Source organism: Oncorhynchus keta, chromosome 34, assembly GCF_023373465.1.
Source record: "Oncorhynchus keta strain PuntledgeMale-10-30-2019 chromosome 34, Oket_V2, whole genome shotgun sequence".
NCBI classification, from domain to species: domain Eukaryota; kingdom Metazoa; phylum Chordata; class Actinopteri; order Salmoniformes; family Salmonidae; genus Oncorhynchus; species Oncorhynchus keta.
In genome coordinates this window covers 77,315,576-77,329,996 of record NC_068454.1, presented here as the reverse complement: position 1 = coordinate 77,329,996, position 14,421 = coordinate 77,315,576, and the positions used below count along the sequence as shown (strand labels likewise).

General features: G+C 45.2%; 1 protein-coding gene across 3 annotated transcripts; it reads left to right on the top strand.

Annotated features, from left to right (window-relative positions):
• Window positions 1–4,799: 4,799 nt before the first annotated feature.
• LOC118380066 (early growth response protein 1-like) lies at window positions 4,800–14,011 on the top strand. Of its 3 annotated transcripts, XM_052495028.1 has the most exons (4): window positions 5,187–5,677; window positions 7,895–8,503; window positions 8,981–10,458; window positions 13,151–14,011. In XM_052495028.1, exons 2-4 carry the CDS (start codon window positions 8,386–8,388, stop codon window positions 13,499–13,501), a joined length of 1,947 nt encoding a protein of 648 aa, XP_052350988.1. In that variant the 5' UTR covers window positions 5,187–5,677; window positions 7,895–8,385; the 3' UTR covers window positions 13,502–14,011. The 3 variants fall into 3 exon arrangements, with proteins under 3 accessions (XP_052350987.1, XP_052350988.1, XP_052350986.1); XM_052495027.1 differs by lacking the exon at window positions 5,187–5,677 and adding an exon at window positions 4,800–4,912 and having other exon boundaries at window positions 7,895–10,458; XM_052495026.1 differs by having other exon boundaries at window positions 7,895–10,458.
• The last annotated feature ends 410 nt before the right edge of the window (window positions 14,012–14,421 follow it).

Below are 14,421 nucleotides of genomic sequence, written 5' to 3'. Positions count from 1 at the left end.
AGGAAGAGATTTTGTGTATATATTGAATGTGTGTGGGAGGTGGATCACAGATAAAGTGTCAAAGAGCTGTGTGTGTTTGTGTGTGTGTGTGTGTGTGTGTGTGTGTGTGTGTGTGTGTGTGTGTGTGTGTGTGTGTGTGTGTGTGTGTGTGTGTGTGTGTGTGTGTGTGTGTGTGTGTGTGTGTGTGTGTGTGTGTGTGTGTGTGTGTGGGCGACGGATCACAGTCAGAGAGCTCTCTTGCTCATGCAGCTTTGGGCCATGCTGTTCCCTCTTCTCCTCTCCTCTATCATCCTCTCTTACTCTAATCCTCTTCTCCGCTCTTCCCTTTCCATCTGAGAGGCCCCTGATAAGGTCTCTCCCCTCAGAGAGAGCCAAGGACAAGCAAGCAGCTCTGGGCTATTTAGTGTGTTTGTTTGTTGAAGCAGAACTGGGCTGTGTGTGTGTGTGTGTGTGTGTGTGTGTGTGTGTGTGTGTGTGTGTGTGTGTGTGTGTGTGTGTGTGTGTGTGTGTGTGTGTGTGTGTGTGTGTGTGTGTGTGTGTGTGTGTGTGTGTGTGTGTGTGTGTGTGTGTGTGTGTGTGTGTGTGCATGGGCTGGACTTGACTGGGAAAGAGGTGCACAGCTTTGACCACCTGATCATCTATGGACATCGCTCTGCTTTCACTATCACTCCTTTAAGACAGAGCTACCTGTCAGCCAACAGTAGTTTCACACTGGGCCCTGGCTGTGTGGGAGGCAGGCAGGGAGGGAGGGAGGCTGGAGAGCACACAGAGAGAGGAGGGCCACAGTTAGAACACTGAACCAACCTAGCTCCAGGCACTCACACTCACTCCCCATACAGCCACACACTCAACTCACTCATATATTTCAAAAACACTCAGTGAACTGACCCCTTTGATGTTGCTCATGTGTGTCTATGGGAGAGTTTTACACAGAAGAGAGCCTCTCTCTACCTGCTGTCGTTACTCTGCATATCACAATACCCATCGAACATCCCTCTCTATAAATCTGAGGTCACTTCAACTCCCCTACAAAGAGCCTCTCTTGATATTTATATTTCCACGAACGAGAGGCTCTCATACTTCCAGGAATGAGCCATCCATGTGGTTACACAACTAATGCCGCATCTCTTTCTCTCTTTCTCAGTCTCTCTCTCACTCTGTCAATCTCTCTCTCTCTCTGCCACTGTCTCTCTCTCTCTGTCACTCTGTCACTCTCTTTCTCTGTCACTCTCTCTCTCTGTCACTCTGTCACTCTCTCTCTCTCTGCAGCAGTATGCATGCTTATCAGCTAGTTACCATAATCTATTTTCAGATTCCTGTTTTCACAGAGGATATTCATTTTCCTGACTCATAGCTATGACTACCTGCAACACCTATAACCTACAAAGGTTATTGTTATATGAGTCACCTGGCCAGTTAAAGGGACATGTGAGGTGTTGACCGCTATGTATCCTGAAGAGGAGTCCCCCCCATTCCACTTCTCCCTGTCTGCTGTGTCATCTCACACCTACAGTGCATTCAGAAAGTATTTAGACCCCTTGACGTTTTACACATTTTGTTCGGTTACAGGCTTATTCCACAATGGATTACATTGTTTTTTTCCCTTCATCAGTCTACACACAATAACCCATAATGACAAAGCAAAGTTTTTTTTAGACGTTTAGGCAAATTTATACCCCCCCCCCTTCTCCCATTCTTCTCTGCAGACCCTCAAACTCTGTCAGGTTGGATGTGGAGTGTTGCTGCACAGCTATTTTCAGGTCTCCAGAGATGTTCGATTGGGTTAAATTCCGGGCTCTGGCCGGGCCACTCAAGGACATTCCGTCACTTGTCCCGAAGCCACTCCTGCGCTGTCTTGGCTGTGTGCTTACGGTTGTTGTCCTGTTAGAAGGTGAACCTTCGCCTCAGTCTGAGGTCCTGAGTGCTCTAGAGCAGGTTTTCAACAAGGATCTCACTGTACTTTGCTCCGTTCATCTTTGCCTCGATCCTGACTAGTCTCTCAGTCCCTGCCTCTGAAAAACATCTCCATAGCATGATGCTGCCACCACCATGCTTCACCGTAGGGTTGGTGCCAGGTTTCCTCCAGATGTGACTCCTGGCATTCAGGCCAAATCTTGGTTTCATCAGACCAGAGAATCTTGTTTCTCATGGTCTGAGAGTCTTTAGATGCCTTTTGTCAAACTCCAAGTCGGCTGTCATGTACCTTTTACTGAGGAGTGACTCCTGTCTGGCCACTCTATCATAAATGCATGATTGGTGGAGTGTTGCAGAGATGGTTGTCCTTCTGGAAGGTCCTCCCATCTCCACAGAGGAACTCTGGAGCTCTGTCAGTGTGACGCTTGGGTTCTTGGTCACCTCCCTGACCATGCCCCCCCATTGTTCAGTTTGGCTAGGCGGCCAGCTCTAGGAAGAGTCTTGGTGGTTCCAAGCTTCTTACACCACTGGGTTCTTGAGGACCTTCAATGCTAAATAAACGTTTTGGTACCCTTCCGCAGATCTGTGCCTCGACACATTCCTGTCTCTGAGTTCTATGGACAATTCCTTTGACCTCATGGTTTGGTTTATGCTCTGACATGCACTGTCAACTGTGGGACCTTATATAGACAGGTGTGTGCCTTTCCAAATCATGTCCAATCAATTGAATTTACCACAAGTGGCCTCCAGTGAAGTTGTAGAAACATCACAAGGATGATTAATGGAAACAGGATGCACCTGAGCTAAAGTTTGAGTCTCATAGCAAAGGGTTTGAATACTTATGTAAATAAGGTATTTCTGTTTTTTACTTTTAATAAAATATCTAAAATGTCTAAAAACCTGTTTTCATTTTGTCATTATGGGTGTAGATAGAGAGAGAGAGAGAGGGAGAGAGAGGGAGGGGAGAGAGGGAGGGAGAGAGAGAGAGAGAGGGAGGGAGAGAGAGAGGGTGAGAGAGGGAGGGGGAGAGAGAGAGACGGAGGGAGGGAGGGTGAGAGAGGGAGAAGTTAGGGAGCTAGAGAGGTTAGAAGAGGCAGGGTGGGAGAGCGAGAGACAGGATGGCAGACAAAGGACAGAGAGAGATGGATGGTAAGGGGTTGAAGTGGAAGAACTTCATTATGTAGAGACTGGGCTGTCTGCATTACTGTTGTTAACTAGGCCATTAATATGCTTTTTACTGACTCACATCTAATAATGTATCACATCCCAATGCATATGTCAGTTGGAATGATGTATTGTATGCAAAATACACACTTTCTGAAACATTTAACCCCTGCTTCACCGCTTAGTGTATTAGTCATATTTATTTTTTTATCCGTTATTTTACCATTTAAGTTGACTGAGACCACGTTCTCATTTGCAGCAACAACCTGGGGAATAGTTACAGGGGAGAGGAGGGAGATGAATGAGGAAATTGTAAACTGGGGATTATTAGGTGACCGTGATGGTTTGAAGGCCAGATTGGGAATTTAGCCAGGACACTGGGGTTAATACCCCTACTCTTAAAATAAGTGCCATGGGATCTTTAATGACCTCAGAGAGTCAGGACACCAGTTTAACTTCCCATCCAAAAGACAGCACCCTACACAGGGCAGTATCACTGCCCTGGGGTATTGGGATATTTTTTTAGACCAGAGGAAAGAGTGCCTCCTACTGGCCCTCCAACACCACTTCCAGCAGCATCTAGTCTCCCATCCAGGAACTGACCAGGACCAAACCTGCTTAGCTTCAGAAGCAAGCCAGCAGTGGTATGCAGGGTGGTATGCTGCTGGCAAATAATAACCACCCCCTCTCACTCTGTCTCTCTCCTGCTCCCCCTCCCCCCATTCTCTCTCCAGGGAGCGGGTGGGAAACAGTGAAAAACTCTGTAATATTGATCAGACCTGGCAGTACCCTCAGCCCATCTGTCAAAGTATGTGTGTGTGTTTTATAATATATAGTGTTTGATAGAGAGAGAAAGCAAGCAGAGGGAGAGCATCAGAGCCATGGAATTTGATGGTTGGCGTGTGGGTGGATGGATTGGGCCTTTTGAGTGTGAGTGTGTGTTTGTGTATTTTGCGGAGGAGGTTATTGTACTCTGCACTTGAAATCGTTCTACTTTGTGTGTGTTTGTCTTTTTATGTGTGTGAGAGAGACTGTAATGTCGGTTGTTATGTTTCATAGTGCTTTACTGCCACCTTTTGGCCTAAACAGAGAATAACATATCTTGCCAATTCATAGACAGTGACCCTCTCTCTCCTGTTCCAGGGGTGTGGAGTGCAGTGCCCTACTGAAGAGGGGAGTCCTAACTGATATACCCAGGGCCCACTGTGTGTGTCACAGTGTGTGGGGGGGGGGGACAGAGAGAGTGTAGGTAGAATATTGACCTTTCTTCTTTATTTGTATAGAGATGAACACTTGATTCTCACAACAATTAGGACACCCTGATAACTCTCTCTCTCGCTCCCACACGAGCATGCACGCACGCACACACACACACACACACACACACACACACACACACACACACACACACACACACACACACACACACACACACACACACACACACACACACACACACACACACACAGAGATCCATCTTTTGCATTTTCTAAGGTTACATGCCCTTGGATTAAATGGTGATATGATCTGATCTCATACCATATACAGTAGCTGCCCACTGTTTACTCAACATGGATTGAGTCTAGTCGGACCCAGAATAGTCTTTGCTACCCCCATTAAAGTTTACATTTGGTTAAGGGTTAATTAAGGTATGGGTAGGAGTTAAAGTTATGACGGCCCAAGGATCCCAGATAGCATTAACCGAAGCCGAATGCTGCGACGCCATGAGCTCCCATCTCTCTCTGCTCGCGGAGCAGGCAGCGCGCAGAATCTCCACTCCTAACTAGTCCGCCTCTCATTCATATTTGGTCTTCCGGAAGTATCCACAGCTCGGGTAAGCCAGTGTCTATGCAGAGAGTGACTTATGGGTGGAGTATGTAGTTTATTATCCAGTTTTAAATGTATGGACAGTATACCGGGCGCATCCCACACCTGTTATATTGACAAGTGTATGTCCAGACAATTAAGTTCGTGAAATAAATTACAATATGCCGGTAAAGTTTCCTACATCGCTTTTTCTGCCAGCTGTCGGGCTGCGCTCCCTACAGGGCTCGAACCCTCGACTTGTAAAATGGCTGGTTGTGGGTCCATAGACAGCAAGGGCAGTTATTACGGCAAAAATATCAACATAATTTAGACAAATACCGCGGCGTCATTTAAAATAAGTGATCAGAATATATTACATTAAATGCAGTTAGCAAACATTGTCCCAGGTTCGAGTGTCGTGTCCATTGATGCGCAGTACATCCACAGATATGAAACAGGGTTTGGCTATTCGGACCTCGGACTGCGCGCAATGGCGTCTCCCATGAACAGCGACACTTTTTATTATTCCAACATAAATACAGTACAAGGATGGATAAGGGTTCAAATGGAGGAAAACAAATATGATGTCGACCCAAACCCGTTGCCAAATATTTAACGAATGTCTTATTTTGTATTAGACTATGGCAGACAAATGAAATTCTGAAATCGAAAGAAAAAATGGGCTTTACCCCCGGATAGTATGATTTCGCTGACATCATGCTCTCTTGAACCCTCCACTGCAGACTGTCGCGTTCATGCTTTGTGGTATATTGGCGACTTTGTTTAGAGCCCGGTAAGCAAATGATATAAAACCAGTGAAGTCCATAATAAAAGCAAATGTAATGCAAACATGTGCGCAATTTACGCATGTTGCGTTATATTTTTAAGATTGACAATCATAGCAATTAAGCATATCAGGTAATCAATGATTGTAGAACATGAGACCACACTGTAGCCTTTAAAACAAATCTCGCCTCAAGTTATTGAGATAATAGCAGGAATTGGAACCGGTTTGAATGATGATAATGTTATTGATGATGATGATGAAGATCATTGATGATGATGACAATGTAATGGTGATGACAATGATGATGTGGTGGGGATGTTATCTAGGTGATGGGGATGATTTAACCTAAAGTGCCTTCAGAAAGTATTCATATCCCTGGACTTTTTACACATTTTGTTGTTACAAAGTGGGATTAAGATGGTTTTAATTGTCAGTTTCCCCCCCAACAATCTACACAAAATACTCTGTAATGTCAAAGTGGAAGAAAAATTCAAACATGTTTTAAAATATATTTTTAAACAAATGAATGAAAAATAAAACACTAAAATATCTTGATTAAAAAGTATTCAACCCCCTGAGTCAAAATCACCTTTGGCAGGGATTACAGCTGTGAGTCTTTCTGGGTAAGTCTCTAAGAGCTTCTCACACCTGGATTGTGCAACATTTCCCCATTATTCTTTTCAAAATTCTTTTAACTCTGTCAAATTGGTTGTTGATCATTGCTAGAGAACCATTTTCAGGTCTTGCCATAGATTTTCAAGCATATTTAAGTCAACACTGTAACTCGGACACTCAGGAACATTCACTGTCTTCTTGGTAAGCAACTCCAGTGTAGATTTGGCCTTGTGTTTTAGGTTATTGTCCTGTTGAAAGGTGAATTCAATTCCCAGTGTCTGGTGGAAAGCAGACTGAACCAGGTTTTCCTCTAGTATTTTGTCTTAGTTCCATTCCGTAGCTTTTTTATCCTGAAAAACTCAGCAGTCCTTAACGATTACAAGCATACCCATAACATTATGCAACCACCACTATGCTTGAAGATATGGAGAGTGGTACTCAGTAATGTGTGTTGTATTGGATTTGCCCCAAACAAAACACTTGGTATCCAAGACAAAAAGTGAATTTCACATTTTTTGCAGTATTACCTGAGTGCCTTGTTGCAAACAGGATTCATGTTTTGGAATATTTGTATTCTGCACAGGCTTCCTTCTTTTCACTCTGTCAATTAGGTTAGGATTGTCGAGTAGCTACAATGTTGTTGATCCATCCTCAGTTTTCTCCTATCACAGCCATTCAACCCTGTAACTGTAAAGTCACTATTGGCCTCATGGTGAAATCTCCGGCAACTGAGTTAGGAAGGACGCCTGTATCTTTGTAGTGACTGGGTGTAGTGATATTACCATCCAAAGTGTAATTAATAACTTCACGCTCAAATGGATTTTTTCAACCTATTTACCAATAGATGCCTTTCTTTGCGAGGCATTGGAAAACTTCCCTGGTATTTGTGGTTGAATCTGTGTTTGAAATGCACTGCTCGACTGAGGGACCTTAGAGATAATTGGGGTACAGAGATGAGGTAACCATTCATGTTAAAAACTATTATTGCACAGAGAGTGAGTCCATGCAATTTATTATGTGACCTGTTAAGCAAAGTTTTACTCCTGGACTTATTTAGGCTTGCCATAACAAAGGGATTGAATACTTATTGACTCAAGACATTTCAGCTTTTCATTTTTAATGAATTTGTAAAAATGTTGAAAAACACAATTCCACCTGGACATTATGGGGTATTGTGTGGTAGGCCGGTGACAAAATATCTACATTTAACCCATTTTCAATTCAGGTTTTAACACAACAAAATATGGAAAAAGTCAAAGGGTGTGAATACTTCCCGAAGGCCCTGTTTTTGAAGTAAAACAAGAATAGGAGTTTAAGAAATTCATAATAGCCTATTTAGTCTATGTGAATAGTTTGAGTCTAGGCATATTTCATTATGCACAATGAAAGAACAAGTAAGATATTCTAACAGCATGATACTAATTTAATCAACTTCCTCATTTTGCTGCTCTGATATCCTGTGAAACAGCATAAAGACACCTAGCCACCTCAGAACATCTTCCTTATCTATAAAGCCTATAGTCATTTGATTGACAAGTCCTCTTATTATTTTAATGTATTAATTCATCTCTTGTTAAGATGATAAAATATTGAATCCCCATTTTACAGATTCAGGCATGTTCCAAAATGGATTCTCAACAGAGAGGGATTCTGACCAATGGTGGCTCAGATAACAGGAGTGTCTGCCAATCCTTGAAGAGATCGGGGACTGTGCCAGAGATCCATGAGGAGCCAGTGGACTCCTTGATCTTATCCTGCCCACCAGATAACCTCCTATAATTCTCCCTTATACAGGTGTACTCCAGTACAGGTTTCCAATCAAAACATTTTTAGGCCAAACGAGGAGGGGCTGGGAGAGCGCCCTACGGGCTCAAACAACCAATCACAGTCAAGACTGGACTTCCTGGTGTGTGCGATCAACCAATCAGAGTCAAATCAGACTTTCCTGGATTATGCAACAGGCCAATCACAGACTCTGCAGCTCTCAGCTCTACGTGCCTCCCTCTGATTCTAAAGGGAGTAGGTTAGAAGCCAGAGTTGTTTGGTCTGGGACCAGTTGAAATGCCCTGACCTCCACTACTGTGACTGGTACGGGTCAGATGGAGGATGTGTGTGTTGAAGAGATAAAACACACGGAGGAGCCTCTCTATAGGATGGAGACAGAAGAGAGGGATGAGAGGAGAGATGGAGAGAGTGATGTTACACAACACAGGAATGGTAGTCCCATTGTCCATGAAACGCCTCTCATCTCCGACACAGCCAAGGCAGAGAGGGATGAAGGGATAAGGGGAGAGAAAGAAAGGAAAGATAGAGAGGATGAGAGAGTGATCCCTCTTTTCCTACCCCCTAGTCGATGCCATGGTAGAAAAGAGAGACCAGGAGAGGATAGAGGAGAGAGAGCAGAGGCAGGGAAAGGAGTTTGGGGGAGAAGAGAGGAAGAGGAGGGAGAAGTATTGGATCTGAGCTTCCCTAAAAAGAGAGAGATTAAGGAGAGGAGCCTTTGGCATGAGAGCTCACTGCTTATGGAGGTAGATGAGGTAGAGGGGGATGGAGATAGGGACATAGTAGAGGAAGATGATGGTGATGACGAAGAGGATTCTATATTGAGAATGGATGGAGCTGACATTTTGGGGGGACCTCTCTTGTCTCCCTTGTTCTTCTCTACCTCTGTTTTCACCTCCCTCTCTTCCATAGGCTCTGAAAGTGAAGGTCTTCTCCTGATAGATGACCAGGGTATTCCATACACACTCACCCCTGAGGGGCACAAAGTGCCCCAAATGGAACCTTCCAGGCCAGACAACCCCCCCTCAAGCCAGCCAAAGGTGCAGTCCAGCTCATTGGAGGTAGAGGATGACAGGTCGTCTCATATAACCACAGCAGGGGTCACTTACCTCAGCCGAGGTTTAGTAAAAACTCCACACACACACAAGGAAAACACATGTCCCACTCCTGTTACGTCTATGAAACCCTCACAGAAGTCAGAACTTCTAAAAAATACAGAACACTCAAAGAACCCAGAACTCTCACAGAATGCGGAACCCCCTAAGGTTCTAGATTCGGATGTGAAATCTGTTAGTGAGGCTAGTGCTGCTGTTTCCCAACTCTCTGGTTCTGCTGTACAACTCCAACCCCCTCAGCCCATCCAGATCCTTACTAACCCCTCCTCCAATACCCCCATCCTCCTCTTCCCCTCCTCCCCCCAGCTCTCCTCCATTCCCTTAACCAAGACTGATACCAACCCAAGACTGACCTTCTCTCTCCCCCTCTCCCTCACCCAGAACACTCCCAATGCCTCTACCTCTATGTTCCTTCTCCTCTCCTCCTCCACCACATCTTCCTCCGGGCAGTCTTTCTCTACCTCCACCCCCATTGCTCTCATTGACCCCTCCACCGGTCAGCTCTCCCAAATCACTGCCTCCTCTTCATCCCCTCTTTCTCTCTCTCTCTCTTCTGGTCAGCTCGCCACATCAGTGTCATCCCTCCCGGCCAATCCCTCCCACCCAGTTATTAGAACGACACCCAACAACTCCCCTACCATCCAATCAAGAGAGAGTCCCATCGTTAACCCTCCCGCCCCCCTGACCTCCCCCTCTGTGGTCTCCTCCCCTCCCTCCAAGCAGCCCAGTGCTGGTGGCAGTTCTAAAGCAGTTCTACTCAGCTCACCTCCTCACAAACACACTGAACCAAACTGTTATGACCCCAACACCGATCATCAGTCACTATCTACTGAAGAAACCCAAATGGAGTCTGTCCAAAATGGGTCATCTCCTACTAAAGTCCCTCCCCTTACACAACCGCAATCCCCTTCTCTGTCCTTTGACTTCAGTTTGGAGGCATCTGACCAATCAAAAGCCCCAGAGTCAAAGCACACCTCCCTCCCATGGGACGACCATCTCTACTTCTCCTCTGCCACCGCTCCTCCCTCCCCTCCCCTTGCCCCCATCTTCCCCTCCAGCGGACCCAGGAACCTGAACCCCCTGGACCCTCTGGACCCCCTGTCCCCAGCCTCCTCTCCCTCTTCTGGGCCACGAAGGGTCCTCTACTGCCCTCTCTGCCCCAGGATCTTCTACTACCTGTCTGACCTGGAGCGTCACTCCATCACCCACTCTCAGAGCAAACCCCATGTCTGCCTGCAGTGTGGCAAGGCCTTCAAACGCTCCAGCCATTTGCAGGTGAGCTCAGTTGTTCATAAATGTTTGAATTGTGGTGTGGTGATTTGGTGGGCCCATGATGACATATTGTTTTCAAATCAAATCAAATTTTATTTGTCACATGCACCGAATACAACAGGTATAACAGACCTTACAGTGAAATGCTTACTTACAAGCCCCTAACCAACAATCCAGTTTAAAAATATAATACAAAAAATAAACAAGAAATAAAATAAGAAATAAAAGTAACAAATAATTAAATTAAAGAGCAGCAGTAAAATAAGGGGGTACCGGTACAGAGGTAACTGAGGTAAAATGTAGGAAGAAAGTAAAGTGACAATGCATAGATAATAACAGAGAGTAGCAGCAATGCAAATAGTCTGGGAAGCCAATTGATTAGATGTTCAGGAGTCTTATGGCTTGGGGGTAAAAACTGTTTAGAAGCCTCTTGGACCTAGACTTGGTGCTCCAGTACTGCTTGCCATGTGGTAGTCTATGACTAGGGTGGCTGGAGTCTTTGACAATTTTTAGGGCCTTCCTCTGACACTGCCCCGTATAGAGGTCCTGGATGGCAGGAAGTTTGGCCCCAGTGATGTACTGAGCCGAACGCACTACCCTCTGTAGTGCCTTGCGGTCGGAGCAGTTTCCATACCATAGGCAGTGATGGTGCCAAATCTTTTCAGTTTCCAACAATAAGCCCTCTTCATGACTGTCTTGGTGTTTGTACCATGATAGGTTTTTTTGGTTTGTTTGTTTTTGAGTTGTACCCCTTTTTCTCCCCAATTTCATGGTATCCAATTGTTTGAGTAGCTACTATCTTGTCTCATTGCTACAACTCCCATACTTTATTTTTTTATTTTTTTTATTTCACCTTTATTTAACCAGGTAGGCTAGTTGAGAACAAGTTCTCATTTGCAACTGCGACCTGGCCAAGATAAAGCATAGCAGTGTGAACAGACAACACAGAGTTACACATGGAGTAAACAATTAACAAGTCAATAACACAGTAGAAAAAAAGGGGAGTCTATATACAATGTGTGCAAAAGGCAGGAGGTAGGCGAATAATTACAATTTTGCAGATTAGCACTGATAAATGATCAGATGGTCATGTACAGGTAGAGATATTGGTGTGCAAAAGAGCAGAAAAGTAAATAAATAAAAACAGTATAAAAACAGTATGGGAATGAGGTAGGTGAAAATGGGTGGGCTATTTACCAATAGACTATGTACAGCAGCAGCGATCGGTTAGCTGCTCGGATAGCTGATGTTTGAAGTTGGTGAAGTCTCCAACTTCAGCGATTTTTGCAATTCGTTCCAGTCACAGGCAGCAGAGTACTGGAACGAAAGGCGGCCAAATGAGGTGTTGGCTTTAGGGATGATCAGTGAGATACACCTGCTGGAGCGCGTGCTACGGATGCGGGAGAGACGAAGGTTGAAAGTCATGCATCCTCCGATACACAACCCAACCAAGCCGCACTGCTTCTTAACACAGCGCGCATCCAACCCGGAAGCCAGCCGCACCAATGTGTCAGAGGAAACACTGTGCACCTGGCAACCTTGGTTAGCGCGCACTGCGCCCGGCCCCCCACAGGAGTCGCTAGTGCGCAACGAGACAAGGATTTCCCTACCGGCCAAACCCTCCCTAACCCGGACGACGCTAGGCCAATTGTGCGTCGCCCCAGAGACCTCCCGGTCGCGGCCGACAGAGCCTGGGAGCGAACCCAGAGTCTCTGGTAGCTCAGCTGGCGCTGCAGTACATGACTGCTATGTACAGCACCCTTAACCACTGCGCCACCCGGGAGGCCCCCTGTACCATGCTAGTTTGTTTGTGATGTGGACACCAAGGAACTTGATGCTCTCAACCTGCTCCACTACAGCCTGTCGATGAGAATGGGGGCGTGCTCGGTCCTCCTTTTCCTGTAGTCCACAATCATCTCCTTTGACTTGATCACGTTGAGGGAGAGGTTGTTGTCCTGGCACCACACGGCCAGGTCTCTGACCTCCTCCCTATAGGCTGTCTCGCCGTTGTTGGTGATCAGGCCTACCACTGTTGTGTCATCCTCAAACTTAATGATGGTGTTGGAGTCGTGCCTGGCCTTGCAGTCATGAGTGAACAGGGAGTACAGGAGGGGACTGAGCACACACCCCTGAGGGGCACCTGTGTTGAGGATCATTGTGGCGGCTGTGTTGTTACCTACTCTTACCACCTGGGGGCGGCCCGTCAGGAAGTCCAGGATCCAGTTGCAGAGGGAGGTGTTTAGTCACAGTGTCCTTAGCATAGTGATGAGCTTTGAGGGCACTATGGTGTTGAACGCTGAGTTGTAGTCAATGAATAGCATTCTCAAATAGGTGTTCCTTTTGTCCAGGTGGGAAAGGGCAGTGTGGAGTGCAATAGAGATTGCATCATGTGTGGATCTGTTAGGGTGGTATGCAAAATGGAGTGGGTCTATGGTTTCTGGGATAATGGTGTTGATGTGAACCATGACCAGCCTTTCAAAGCACTTCATAGCTACAGATGTGAGTGCTACGGGTTGGTAGTCATTTCGGCAGGTTATCTGTTTTGATTGTGTTTGAAGTGGAACTAGGTCCGATTTCAGATTTCATCTTGTAATGACTTCTATGTAATAAGTAGGTATAAACATATCATAATATATGAACATGAATGTATAGTATTATCTAACAAACGTGACCCTTGTCCTTTGACCCTGAACAGAGACACAAGCACATACACACGGGCGAGAGGAACTTTGTGTGCCCCATCTGCTCCAAGCGTTTCAGGGAGGCAGGTGAGCTGCAGCGCCATCAGAGGGTACACACAGGAGAGAAGCCCTACCAGTGCCCGCTGTGCCACACACGCTTCGCCGAGCGCAACACCATGCGTCGACACACTAGACGCAAACACCCTTACCACCAGGCAGCTATGGCGATGCTGTCCGAGAGAGGAGCAGGGGGAGGAGGAAGAGAAGGAGGGGATGAAGATGAGGGCACAGAAGAGTGGTATAGTTCCACTGTGTCCAACTTGGACAACTCTGACTCTGAACCAGATTCTGAGGTCACTTCCTGAGGCTGATCCTCTTGAATAAAGGAAAGGAGGAGGAGGAGGAGGAGAGCAAAGGTGGTGTAGCTTCACTGTGTTCAATTTGGACAACTCTGACACTGAAAGGGATTGAAAATGACTGTTGAATGATAAGTACCAGAACGGTACTTTCCAATGAGAACATTGGTTATATTTATTTATTAATTTCTCTTGAATATATTTTATTTCCATTCCCTTACAGGGTCTGAAAATTATCAGTGATCTCATAAATCATTTCCCATCAAGTATTCCTTCGATTTTGGTCATTTCCACAACTATAGGGCGGAAAATGTTAATGGACATTCTAAAAAGGTGACACTTTGACATCCTGCTATAACAATACATTTGCACTACCAAAGTACAAACAATTATGTTGTAAAAAGCGCTGTCACAATGTTTATTGTAAAATTGTTCTTTATTACTATATGTTTTTCTTCTCTTGTGGAAGCTGTACTTACTATTGAGTGAGATTATTAAACTTTCTTACTATTAAAGACACTGTCGTTTGCACTTTTGAAAATTGGATTTTGTGTTCAAATTTGAGAACAATAGCCTCTAATTTGTCCTTTTGACATGGTTTTTACATTGTGATTTCTGCTAACTATGCCTTCAAAACAAGGTGCCTGTTTCAGTATGATATGTTAGATAAAGGAATAACGACAGACACCAATGTCAGGTTCAATAGCCTTGTTTGTGCATTGTACGAATTGCATCAACTGGAGTCCGGGGAACAGTCCGGCTAGTCGATAACCTATCAACTAGACTCCGTAACATCATCGTTTTCAATAGAAAGTGCAAACATAAAGGCATATCATTAAATTCTTAACAGTCAGGTCATAACAATAGAAAAAGCATTACATTCTCTTTTTTACTTCAGTTGTCATCTTCCTTTTTTAATTTCAATTTAA